Source organism: Mandrillus leucophaeus, unplaced genomic scaffold (genome assembly GCF_000951045.1).
Source record: "Mandrillus leucophaeus isolate KB7577 unplaced genomic scaffold, Mleu.le_1.0 Scaffold41, whole genome shotgun sequence".
Lineage (NCBI taxonomy): Eukaryota > Metazoa > Chordata > Mammalia > Primates > Cercopithecidae > Mandrillus > Mandrillus leucophaeus.
The window spans coordinates 5,301,555-5,312,648 of record NW_012104365.1 but is presented as its reverse complement, the minus strand read 5'-3'; the positions used below and the strand labels follow the sequence as shown (position 1 = coordinate 5,312,648).

Below are 11,094 nucleotides of genomic sequence, written 5' to 3'. Positions count from 1 at the left end.
CCCCCCCCCGCACACCCCTCCTAGTGTGTGACCCCAGTATCCCCACCAGGGAATCTGCCCTCTGCAAGGCAAAGGCCTCACCCGGCAGGAAAGCTGCTGGCTTAAATCAGGGACTTCGGCCCCTCTGCAAGGGAAAGACCTCACTAGGTGGGAAAGCTGCCCGCCCCAGCCAAGGGCAGTCAGATAAGACCCAGGCGTTGGGGTAGGAGGCACCTGTGGGCTGGGCTCCTGATCTGATCACAGAGGCACCAGTGGGCAGCCCAAGAGCTCCCCAGTCCCTGGACCCTCCCACCCCAGAAACCTGGCTTGACTCAGTGGGACCCCTGCCAGGGCCACAGGCGTCCAGCCTGAAGTACAAGCCGCTCTCTGCTCGACGTCCACTCTCCTTGTTCCCCCACGGCCCTTGATGTTGTCTGAGACCCGCAGAAGGGAGCCCTTGGGGAGAGCTCAGGCAGCCCCAGGCTCCCACTGCCCCAGCCCCTCCTGGCCACACCCCATGCCGGGCACCCCGGTCCTGTGGCTCACAGGGGCACTTGGTCTCTATCTCGACTTTTCTGAAAGTCAAAGTCATCCTCAGATCACAGGCTGAGTGGAACTCCTGGTAGCCCCTTATCCACCCAGCCTCAGGACCACAGGGAACTCACTCACCTCCTCCTCCTCCCAGGACCCCAGTCTTCTCTCCTGGGGTGCGCTGGTCCACTCTGGTCCTGCTGTGGCCACAGGAAGTCTGGAGCTTATGAAAGGCCTCTCCTCCATGGAAGTCACTGCCCCAGCCCACCCCCCGACCCACCCCTCGGCCTGCCTCTCTCTCCTCCCCCCCCTTTGCCCTCCACCCTTTCTGTCTGTTGCCCTGGGCATCTCTCCAAGAATGGGGACCACAGAGATCCCAGCATGAAGGACCCCACTGCACAGCAGGGCAGGGTCCCACCAGTGAGGAGGCAGGGGCTGCACAGCCCAACACCTTTACTCCTCACTCCCGACTCCCAGAGGCTCCATCCTGCAAGGAGGGGCTCACAGGGAAAGCCACTCAGATGCCAAGGCCACCACGTGTGGGTGCTGGATACTAGGGGCTCTGGCCACCCACTGTGGGGAGCAGGCTGCGGCAGCACCTGGACCCCTCCACCCATGTGGTAACCCTTCCCCTCCCCCAGTATGCCCTCCCAGCCCATCCTGAAGGCTCCCACCACCCAACCCACTTTGCAGACTGGTGCCAGTAACCAGAGCTTCAGCAGGCACCCAGGCCTGGAAAACAGGCCTCTGACCCCACAGGACCCGGGGCTGCTCCCAACTGGGACCTGGCCACACCCCTGCCCCATCCCTGCTGCAGCTCCGCCCACCACAGGCCCCACCCAGGCAGCACAGAGTCCCGCAGCGCCTGCAGCTGTAAAGGGCCGTCCTCTCTGGCGGCTGCAGACCTCCCTCCCCAGCACCACACCACAGCAGCCGGCGGGCAGCCCGTGCTCTGCTGGGCCATGGGTGTGTCAACATCCCCTGGAGCTGCTGCTGGGGCCCCTGAGTCCCCTTCTCTGAGCCCAGTACCCATTCCCTGGGGCTGGGGCATCACTGCCAGCCACTCACGGCTGTCCCTGCCCCAGGACTGCCTGGGAGGTTACAGATGCACCCCGGAGGCCCCTGCCCAATGACTGGGTGATGACACAAGAGTGGGCGTCCTGGCCCCACTACACAGCCTCGTGAGAAACTCTGTCCACAGCTCAAGGTGGATCCGGCCCAGGCATCTGCCTCCCCAGTAGACCCCTTAGTGCACCAAAATGCCTGTCCCCGCCTCTGCCTTTAAGGACCCCAGCCTAATACCACGCGTTGCACGGGTGCTTCAGGGCCACTGGAGGCAGCTGTCAGCCTTGTGAGCCCAGTCCCCAAGCCCATGCCTCCTCTGCACTCAGGAGTGTGAGAGGGCCAGTCTCCTCGAGGCCTCCCGACCCTGCGTTGCCTGAGGCCTGAGGGAGGATGAGCCTGCCTCTCCCGGCCCGCCTGCTGCTCTAGTAGCTGAAGAGAAACCGCTTGGCCTGGCCTGGGCTCAGCCTCCAGAGGCAAGAGGAGCTGGAGGTGCGCGGTGGGTGGGAGGCCAGCGCTGGCACAGCAGCCACAGAGGAAGAGGCGACACCTGCTGGAGGGAAAGGCCTGGGTTGGATGCTGCAGAGGAGAGGGCCGACCTCTCCTGCATCTCCCTGGATCCCTGGGCCACACAGATTCGGATTCAGGATACACCTCTTCATGAGCACCTCCTTTTCCCTGAGATGAAGTCTCACTGTTGTTGCCTGGGCTGGAGTACAATGCCGCAATCTCGGCCCCCTGCAACCTCTGCCTCCCGGATTCCAGCAATTCCCCTGCCTCAGCCTCTCGAGCAGCTGAGATTACAGACACCCACCACCACACCCAGCTAATTTTTGTGTTTTTAGTAGAGATGGGGTTTCACCATGTTGGCCAGGCTGGTCTCAAACTCCCGACCTCAGGTGATCCACCCACCTCGGCCTCCCACAGTGCTGGGATAAAAGGCGTGAGCCGCTGCGCCCAGCCCATCGCCACTTCTTGCACAGCCCATCCATCAACCAGCTGTCCCTGCAGCAGCCTGGTAGATGGTTCAGGTCGTCGCAGTGATGGGCTCCCAGGGAGCCAGAGGTGCCTGCAGTCCTGGCCGCGGCCAGCAGAAGGCACCCAGCCTGGCAGATGGGCACTAGGCACGGGGGCAGGAGTGCAGCCCCGGCTGACAGGCTCCTGGGAACACGTGTGTGCACCCTCATCCCACACATGCAAGCCAGCGTCAGAGTCATCACAGACCAGGCAGTCAGGCACTCAGCACTCTTGGCTCACGAAACGTGAGCTCCACAAGGGCAGACCCGTCTGCCTTTTCACCCCGCCCCGTAGCACCCCTCAGACCTCTTGGCAGTGATCCAGCTCAGGCAGGGCAGGAGAGCTGCCTAGGTCATGACTGACAAAGGGACAGGACAGAACCTGAGTCAACCACTGTCCTCTCCAGGGTACTGTGGCCTCACTGAGGCCCAACCCCACAGGAACCCCCTGCATGCTTATGGCTAGTCACACAACACCTGGTTCCACGTGGGGATCCCAGGCCCAGAGGTCCCAGAATTGAGGACATGGCCCCAGTGGCCTCCTGTGCAGCCTCCAGCCCCGCAGAAGCCTCGGTGCTCTGGGGGCTGACCCCCAATCCCCGCCCGACTGCGTGGGCTGGGTCAAAACAGAGCAGGGCCAGCCCCCACGGCCGCCAGCCTCACCCAGCCCCTCTGTCAGCCGCCAGCCTCACCCAGCCCCTCTGTTGGCCGCCAGCCTCACCCAGCCCCTCTGTGGGCCGCCAGCCTCACCCAGCCCCTCTGTCGGCCGCCAGCCTCAACCAGCCCCGTCGGCCAGCGATGGAGGCTCACGGGGCAGGGATTGCCCCCGGGAAGCTCAACAGGGGGACAGCAACGCCAGTGGGCGCGATGAGTGGGTGGCCAGGGAAGCCCAGTGCACTCAGAAGTTTCTGGAAGGGCAGAAGTTGGCCTTGAGTGTCCACTGGGTCAGGCCAGTGTCTGGGGACAGAGAGCAGAAGCTGGCTCAAGGGAAGGGAGAGGTGGTAGAAGGTGCCCAGCGTTGTCAGCCTGAACTCCTGGAGCCACGGTGGGGGTGGAACTGCATGCTGGAGGCCAGGGACGGTGCAGCATCACTGCCCACGCCCCACCAAGCTGGCCAGAGGCCGAGACCAGGCTTCAGCCAAGAACAGACTCCAGGCCCACAAAGCCTGGGCTGGGACCTGCCACTTTCATCTTCCTCATCCAGCAGTTCTGGCCTCAGCCCACCTGCCCTAAAGTGCTGCCCCAGAGCAGAACGACCCTTCGGAGCCACCCAGTTGAGACACACAGACTCCAGGACCTCCGTGGGCCTCTCCCGCCTACAGCCACCCTCCCTGCCCCACAACCCCGGTATCAGGTGGCACCTTGAGTCTCCAGGATACGGGCTGGGATCCTCCCCAGCGTGGGGGGTGTTGAATCTCTGGGAGGGGCAAGAGCCCTCCTAGACACAGGCCCCGGTGCCATCCTCCAGTACAGGAGCCGCTGCTCATCTCTCCAGGCCAAGGGTCCCTGGACCCCACCCCAGTGTCTCACTGGCCAGCCAGAGGCACATGTCGGGGCCCCTTGACCTCTTCCCTGGCTGGGTCACCCAGCTGCCTACTGCCCTACTCCCCAGAAGCTCCGCCTCAGATGCAGTGATGCCAGGGCCTCCCCAGGAGGGCTGGGCGGAAGGGCCAGGAGCAGTGAGGGGCCTGCGCATGATTCCCAGCGTCCCACTCCTGCCTTCCTGGGGGTCCCATGACCCTACTCGCACAGCACTGAAGTGGCCCCTTGGGATGCACCCAGATGTTCTGCGTGTTCCCTATGCTTTATTGGAATGCTGTCAGGTCCGCGCCTTCCACATGGGCCCTCACATACAGCCAGGAGAGGCCCCAGCACCTGTCCCAGGCCCACCTGCCCACACCTGCAGAAGGGAAAGGCCGTCACCCTCTGTGGATAGGGTCTCGGCCACCACATCCACCTTCTGAAGGTGGCCCAGACACCTCCACACTGCTGGCTGCACCTCCCATTAAAGGGGATCTGGGGCAGGCAGAGGGGGCCGTCCCCCTACCCCCAAGAAAGGCACCCTCCTGGGCGGGGGCAGAGCTTGGCTCCATGCTGCCAAGTCAAAAGGTGCTGACGTGGAAACAGGCACATCCCACTGTCCAGTGGAGTCCACCCCTCCTCGGAGCATTCAGCCCACCAGGGTCCAAGCAGCCCTCGGGAAACACCACGCGCATGCCGCACACCCAAGTCTCAGCTTGGAGAAAGACGCAAAGACCTCACGCTCAGCTCTCGGGGGATGGCTTCCTGGGACCTTTGTGTTGGCCACTTTGCCCAGTGGCTTCTCAGCACCATGAGCCTCTGACCCCTGGCCTCTGACTTCAGGTCCAATTACAGCAGGTGGCTGTTTCGGTGACCAAGTCCCTCCATGGCAGCCAAGGACACCGGCCCTCCACACCGGCTACCAAGAGGGCTGGTGCCCACAGGGAGGACCGGGCGCCAGGAGGGCTCGCTGAAATCTCGTCCCATCCTGTTTCGCGGGTGGCTGAGTCCCTAGGGTGGGACGAGCACAGGGGCTGAAGGGCCCAGGTTGCTCCAGGAGCGCTGCAGACGGCGACCGGGAAGTGGGGTGACCAAGGAGCGTGGCCAAGGCCACAGTGATGAGCATGGTGGCGGGGGAGAGAGCACCTCACATACAAACTGCACGAGCTTCGGGTGCATGCACAGCTGGCCAAGGCCCAGGGTCACACAGGCTGGGCAACGGAGATGAGTCACACACGGCAGCACATCATCCAGTCCTCGGGGAGGTGAGGGTCGGCACGTGGCAGGCACCAGTCTGTAGGGCAGCCTCAGGCACCGCACACAGGCATCCCTGCTCAGCTCCTGAGCCCGGGGCTGTCCTGCCGGGCCACATCGCTGTCGTGCCCTCCTGCCTCAGGGCCGAGGGCCCACCCTGCGCTCCTTTTTTTTCCAGGGTGTTCCAGGGTGGCCAAGTCCCAGCACTGAGAACAGCTCAGGTGTGGGTGTGGCTATTGTGGGGCTGTGTCTGGTGAACTTGGTGGTTGGACAGTGCGGATGCAGGGAAGCCACGGAGGGTCACGACCGACGCAGGTTTGACAGCACAGGCCCAGGCAGGCGTGGACGTGGGAGCCGAGGGTGGTCGGACGGCAGTGTGAGCGCCAGTATCGCTTTTAGCGTTTCCATCTTTACCACTCCAGTTACTCTCTTCAAAAAGAAAGAACTAGAGCAAACCCAAAGTATCTCAAGGAGAAGGGACACCTCATGTCGCTGACAGCTCGGCACGGGGCTGGTCCCAGCCCCGAGATACTGCGTAGTGAACTGGCCGCCGGAACACTCACAGGGCTCTGTGCTGCAGCCCACCTCCCAGCAAACCACGAAGAGCCCCTGCCTTGAGTCCACGAATACCCAGGGGAGTGTAGGACGGGATGGCCCCCGCCCAGGCTGGAGAGCAGGCCGCTCCCACGCACCGAGAACCCCACGTGGCAGGCGGTGAGAACCTGAGTCTCCCTGGGGTCCTGCCTCCCGAGACGCTGTCCTCACACTGCAGTCGCTGATTCTTGGGTCAAATGAAAGGAGGAGGAACGAGGAGGGCAGAGTGCAAACATGAAGTCGCCTGGGGGTGCTGGGGACAGGGGCGCGGTGGGCCCTACCAGTTCTGGTTGTCCCAGCCATCGTCAGCGGGCACGGCCAGTGGCACTGCCTTCTTGGCACCCTCCCCGCCCTCCCCACCGTCGCTGTTGCTGTTCCTGTTGGTGGAGGCCGAGCCCCACACCTCCCAGCTGTCCGAGCTCCTCCTCTCGGTGGAGGTGTCTGCGCACGTCCAGCTGTCGCTGCTTGGGGACTTGCGGGCCTTGGTGGGCTCAGCACTTCCAAAGGTCTCCCAGAAACTCTGGTCTATGGTGCTGTTTTGGAAGTGGTCCGGACCGCTGTTCTGGTAACTGTGGCCCTCCGAGGGGCTTTTAAAGAGACAGAAGGGGGATTCTGAATGACTGTTACTCAGCCCACCACTGGGAATTCTGTGCCCCCGAGAGCTCTGCACCTGGACAGTGACCACCTTCCCAGGCCAGCGCTCGGGGTCCACAGCAGCCCCACCAGGCGGGAGCTGTTTCTCCCACTTCATAGCAGTGGAAACTGCTGGGGAGCTGGAGAACCAGGGCCCACTCTATCCATCACCCAAACTGCAGGATAGTTCTAGTAAAAACTTCTTTTTCTACCAGCTCCAAACTGCTGCGATAAAACAGTGGTTAAGTCAAGTCGGGAGGGGCAGGAGCACTGCCCTCAAGCTGGGACACAGGCTCTCCTGAGCAATACCCTCAGCTATGCCGGCCCGAACCAGGCCCTGCCCTGTCCTCAGCTATGCCGGCCCCGAACCAGGCCCTGCCCTCTGTCCTCCGCTACGCCGGCCCCAAACCAGGCCCTGCCCTCTGTCCTCAGCTACGCCGGCCCCGAACCAGGCCCTGCCCTCTGTCCTCAGCTACGCCGGCCCCGAACCAGGCCCTGCCCTCTGTCCTCAGCTGCAATCACATCACTGAAAAACCACACACACGGAGGGAAGAGAAGGGCGTCTCAGGGAAAATTTGGGCCCACCTAGGGGGCAGCGCATCTGTGCCCACCAGCATTGGCCTCTCAGTAGACAGCACAAGGCCAGGCCCTATGAGATCCCCTGTGGTTCCCTAGCTGGAGTCAGAGGCCGAGAAAAGCAGCCAGCTTCCAGTAGAAATGCCTGGGGTGCCCAGCGCTAAGGGCAGAGCTGGACATGGGGGCCAGGACAGGTCTCTGGGGCCCCCAGCCCTCCTGTCCCCGGCCCCCCACCTGCTCCACCCACCCAGAGTCTGGAAGACAGAGGAACAGCAGAGTAGGGCCAGCTCCTCCTACGTGGGGGCGTGTGGGTGAGACCTTCCCTCCCACCCTAGCCTGGGGAGCCCAGTCAGGGCAGAGACAGGCAGGACAGGCCTCTGCAGCTGCAGAGCACTCAGAGAGCCTTCCTCAGCGCCCCCCTCCCCTCCCCAGCAACGATGCCGACCACCTCCCCGACAGCCTGTGGGAGGAGTGGCCAAGGCAGGGGAGCAGGACGCAAGGCCCAGGAGGGGACACAGCGTACCTGTCCAAGGGGCCCTCTGCTTTCCCCGAAAAAAAGGTGGTGACGTCCCGCCATCCCTTACTACCGACTCCCTGGACCTGGAAGGCGATGGGAAGAGAGGTTAGGAAGGCTCTGTCGCGGCACAGGCAGCTTTGGGAGGCCCCCACATGCAAGCTGGCACACGCCATCCCGCTGAAAAGACCCGGGTAAAATCCAGAAACATCCAGAAACAAGGGGTGCCGCGCACACGCGTACAGACACAGACACGCACAGCCACGCCTCAGTGGCACCAGGTGCATGCGGGACATGGCAGTGAGGACAGCCTCGGGCACAGACCTCGAGAGCTCCCACCACGTGCTCGGGGGAGAGGACCGAGACCTGCTCTTCCCTCCCCGTCTGCAGAGCACCTCATGCCAGGAAACAGGACAAAATGCACGCCCCGAATGGCCCGCAGAGCAGCGAGACCAATGGCAGCTAAGACGGCGCTGGCACTTACCGAGGAAAAGGCCAGTGACAGCAAGGTAAGAGCAGGAGAAGTGACAGTTAGTGGCTGATCGGGCCGCAGTGGGCCAAGCTGTTTCCATATTCCTCGGGCCATCAGGCCGGGCGGCCCTCCTCCCATCTCAGAGGACAGCGGCCACTGCCAAGGCGGGCTGGGGGCTGCACGGGGCACACCCTGCTCTCATGCCCAGGGCCGTGGAATATGGAGACTGGCTTTGACTGTGCCCACACATGCGGCAGGCTCCCTACCTTGGACGCCAACTGAGAGACCCCACTGGACACATCATCAAAAATCTTTCCCTCCTTCACCTACATGGATTAAGACGGCAGCATTAATGGGGGCGGCAGAGATTAAAGCTTAAAGCTTCAGGAGTGCAAGAATCCCCAGGGTGAGGGCATCCAAAGTAACAGGGGCCTGGGGACACCCGTCAGGCTGAGCCCCAGAAAGTCCTACAGTGGCCCCAAACAGATTCCAGCATCAAGAGCCCACATCATTGCGAGGCCTGGTGTCTGCAGATATGGCCCCCGCCAGCCGCTGCTGACAAATAGCAACATGACCTGAGGACGCCCATGCTGCCCCGGGGGTGCCTGCCCTGCTTGTCCCAGTCAAGCCCCGAAGGAGGCAGGGAGCTGGCGGGGCTCTTGACCCCCGAGGATAGTGGGCATCATTCCCGTACCAGAGCCTCCTCTGGGCACAGCTCCAAGGCCCGCTGTGGGGGTGAGGCAGAGGACGGAGGTGGGCTGGGGTGCTGGGCTCCGGGGCCAGCTGTAGGGGTGAGGCAGAGGAATGGAGGTGGGCTGAGGGGCTGCAAGGGAGGCCCTAGGCCAGGGAAAGGGGTGAGCTGGGGGGTCTGAGAGGTACCTCTCTGAGTCCCAGCTGCTGGACAATCCCCTAACGTCCCTGACGCACCCACATCCCCCGGAGTGAAGAGCTCCAGGCACAAGCAGCACGTCAACCACCCGCAGCTGCCCATTACCTTCTCCTGCGCAGGCTTGAGGACGTTCTCGTTCAGGCTGTGGCCCAGCTCGGACGCCTGCAGGAAGGAAAGTCATGTGAGCCCCGTGGCAGCTCCACCGAGACACGGGTCGTCAGTGGCAGTCCAGGCCAGCAAAGGGCAGTGCGAGCTTCACCAGCAGGAAGGCAGGAAGGCAGCAGGATACAAATGCAGGGAGCAGGAAACAAGGCTTCGCACACAACACCTGAAGCGCAGTCGGTTGCCACATCTAGAAGGTGGAGACCGCGGCCCTCCCACCCCTATTCTCGCAGGAAGTGCCCTCAGGACGAGGGGGAGCTCCCTCCGGGGTCCTCCCTCACGGGCCACCATGCGGCCAGCAGGGCTGGGCTGGTGGGAACATGCCCTGTGCAGCCTGTGCCTGACGCCAACACCGGCTATAGCCACCCTGTGCTGACCTAGGACGCAGCTCCGCCTCCCCAGGCAGACACTGAGTCCCCCATGGAGGGAAGAGGGCACGCAGGCCGGGGCCACAGGAAGAAGCTGCTGAGAAAGGAGCTCAGCCTCTCCTGATCCTGGGTCAGTGGCGTTAAGGCCACCTGGGGATGTGGTGTGAGGCCTCCTCTTCCCCCAAAGGCAGGGAGCAGCACGGATCAAAGGCCAGAAAGGGAGGAACTCTCACAGAGCAAAGATCCTCCCCTTCGCACTGTGTTTGCGGGAGCGCAGGCGGCCGGGAAACCCGCTCAGCAGCTCGGCGCTCAGTGCCCGTGCCCTCCCTCCAGAGCCTCCCCAACAGCAAGCCTGGGTCGGGGGTCTGTGTGTTCTGGAGATGGGGGTCTCATTTAGTTGCCCAGGGTGGAGCGCAGTAGTACCGTGCAGGGCTGACAGGCACACACAACCAAGCCTGATGCAGATCCTAGATCTTAAAGGAGAGCCACGGACCGAGGCCAGGGAGAGGGTCTGAGCGTGCGCACGCGTGAGGTGACACCAGGCAGCAGCAGCACGGAGAGCCACGGACCGAGGCCAGGGAGAGGGTCTGAGCGTGCGCACGCGTGAGGTGACACCAGGCAGCAGCAGCAGCGGGACCGAGGCCAGGGAGAGGGTCTGAGCGTGCGCACGCGTGAGGTGACACCAGGCAGCAGCAGCACGGAGAGCCACGGACCGAGGCCAGGGAGAGGGTCTGAGCGTGCGCACGCGTGAGGTGACACCAGGCAGCAGCAGCAGCGGGACCGAGGAGGCCAAGCACACACTCGGCAGAGATGCGGGCTGCATGCACGAGCAGACACGGGCTTTACCGGCTCCGGCTGCTGCTTGTGACCCCAAAACTTTACCCGACAGCAAGGAGACAGGTGAGGAGAGAGCAAGGGGAGGGGCGGCATTAGTAACCAGCAGCGCCTTCGAACCCACCACGGGGCGCTGCAGCACTAAGGCAGCACCGGGCAGGCTCTCAGCAACACAACCCTGGAGCAGCCGCTCCCTGCCCGGGAACTGACCACCACCTGCAGGAACTGCTGAGCGACTGCAGCTCAGGACCCTGGGAGGCCTGCGGCAAAGCCAGGCAGGCGTCCCTGCAGCTGGGGGTGGGCACGTGGGGAGACTCCCTCGGACAGGAAGGGGGTGCTATGGGCCACAGGGGTGACTGATGGGCACCTTGTGAGAATGGACCCCCTCGCCCGGGGGCAAGGGCGTGTCCTAAAAAGCCACGCACAGCTCCACGCCTGCAGTCCTGAGCTTTCGTGGTGGGCCTCACGTGGGCACTGCCTCCTGGGTGTGATTCTGAATCCAAGGACAGCCAGACCACAGCCCTGACCACCAAGTGGGGACTGTGGGGCCCCCACCCACATCCTAAAAAATATAAAAACATAGGCCAGGCATGCTGGCTCAAGCCTGTAATCCCAGCACTTTGGGAGGCCGAGATGGGCGGATCATGAGGTCAGGAGATCGAGACCATCCTGGCTAACACAGTGAAACC

General features: G+C 63.3%; 2 protein-coding genes across 3 annotated transcripts in view; both read right to left on the bottom strand.

The window, feature by feature from the left end:
* The window catches only part of COL20A1 (collagen, type XX, alpha 1), a 39,417-nt gene extending 38,685 nt beyond the window's left edge, over window positions 1-732 (bottom strand). Inside the window, exon 1 of the mRNA XM_011992400.1 lies at window positions 649-732. The gene's annotated coding sequence lies outside the window, so the exon portion shown is untranslated. The remainder of the gene's footprint in view (window positions 1-648) is intronic.
* Window positions 733-5,415: 4,683 nt separating this feature from the next.
* Window positions 5,416-11,094, bottom strand: part of ARFGAP1 (ADP-ribosylation factor GTPase activating protein 1) — a 16,807-nt gene continuing 11,128 nt past the window's right edge. For both annotated transcript variants that reach the window (XM_011992401.1, XM_011992402.1), the window contains 5 exons: window positions 10,418-10,447; window positions 9,147-9,203; window positions 8,419-8,478; window positions 7,690-7,760; window positions 5,416-6,544 (listed from right to left, as the gene is read on the bottom strand). In XM_011992401.1, coding sequence (XP_011847791.1) covers window positions 6,235-6,544; window positions 7,690-7,760; window positions 8,419-8,478; window positions 9,147-9,203; window positions 10,418-10,447 — 528 coding nt within the window. In that variant the 3' untranslated portion in view covers window positions 5,416-6,234. The remainder of the gene's footprint in view (window positions 6,545-7,689; window positions 7,761-8,418; window positions 8,479-9,146; window positions 9,204-10,417; window positions 10,448-11,094) is intronic.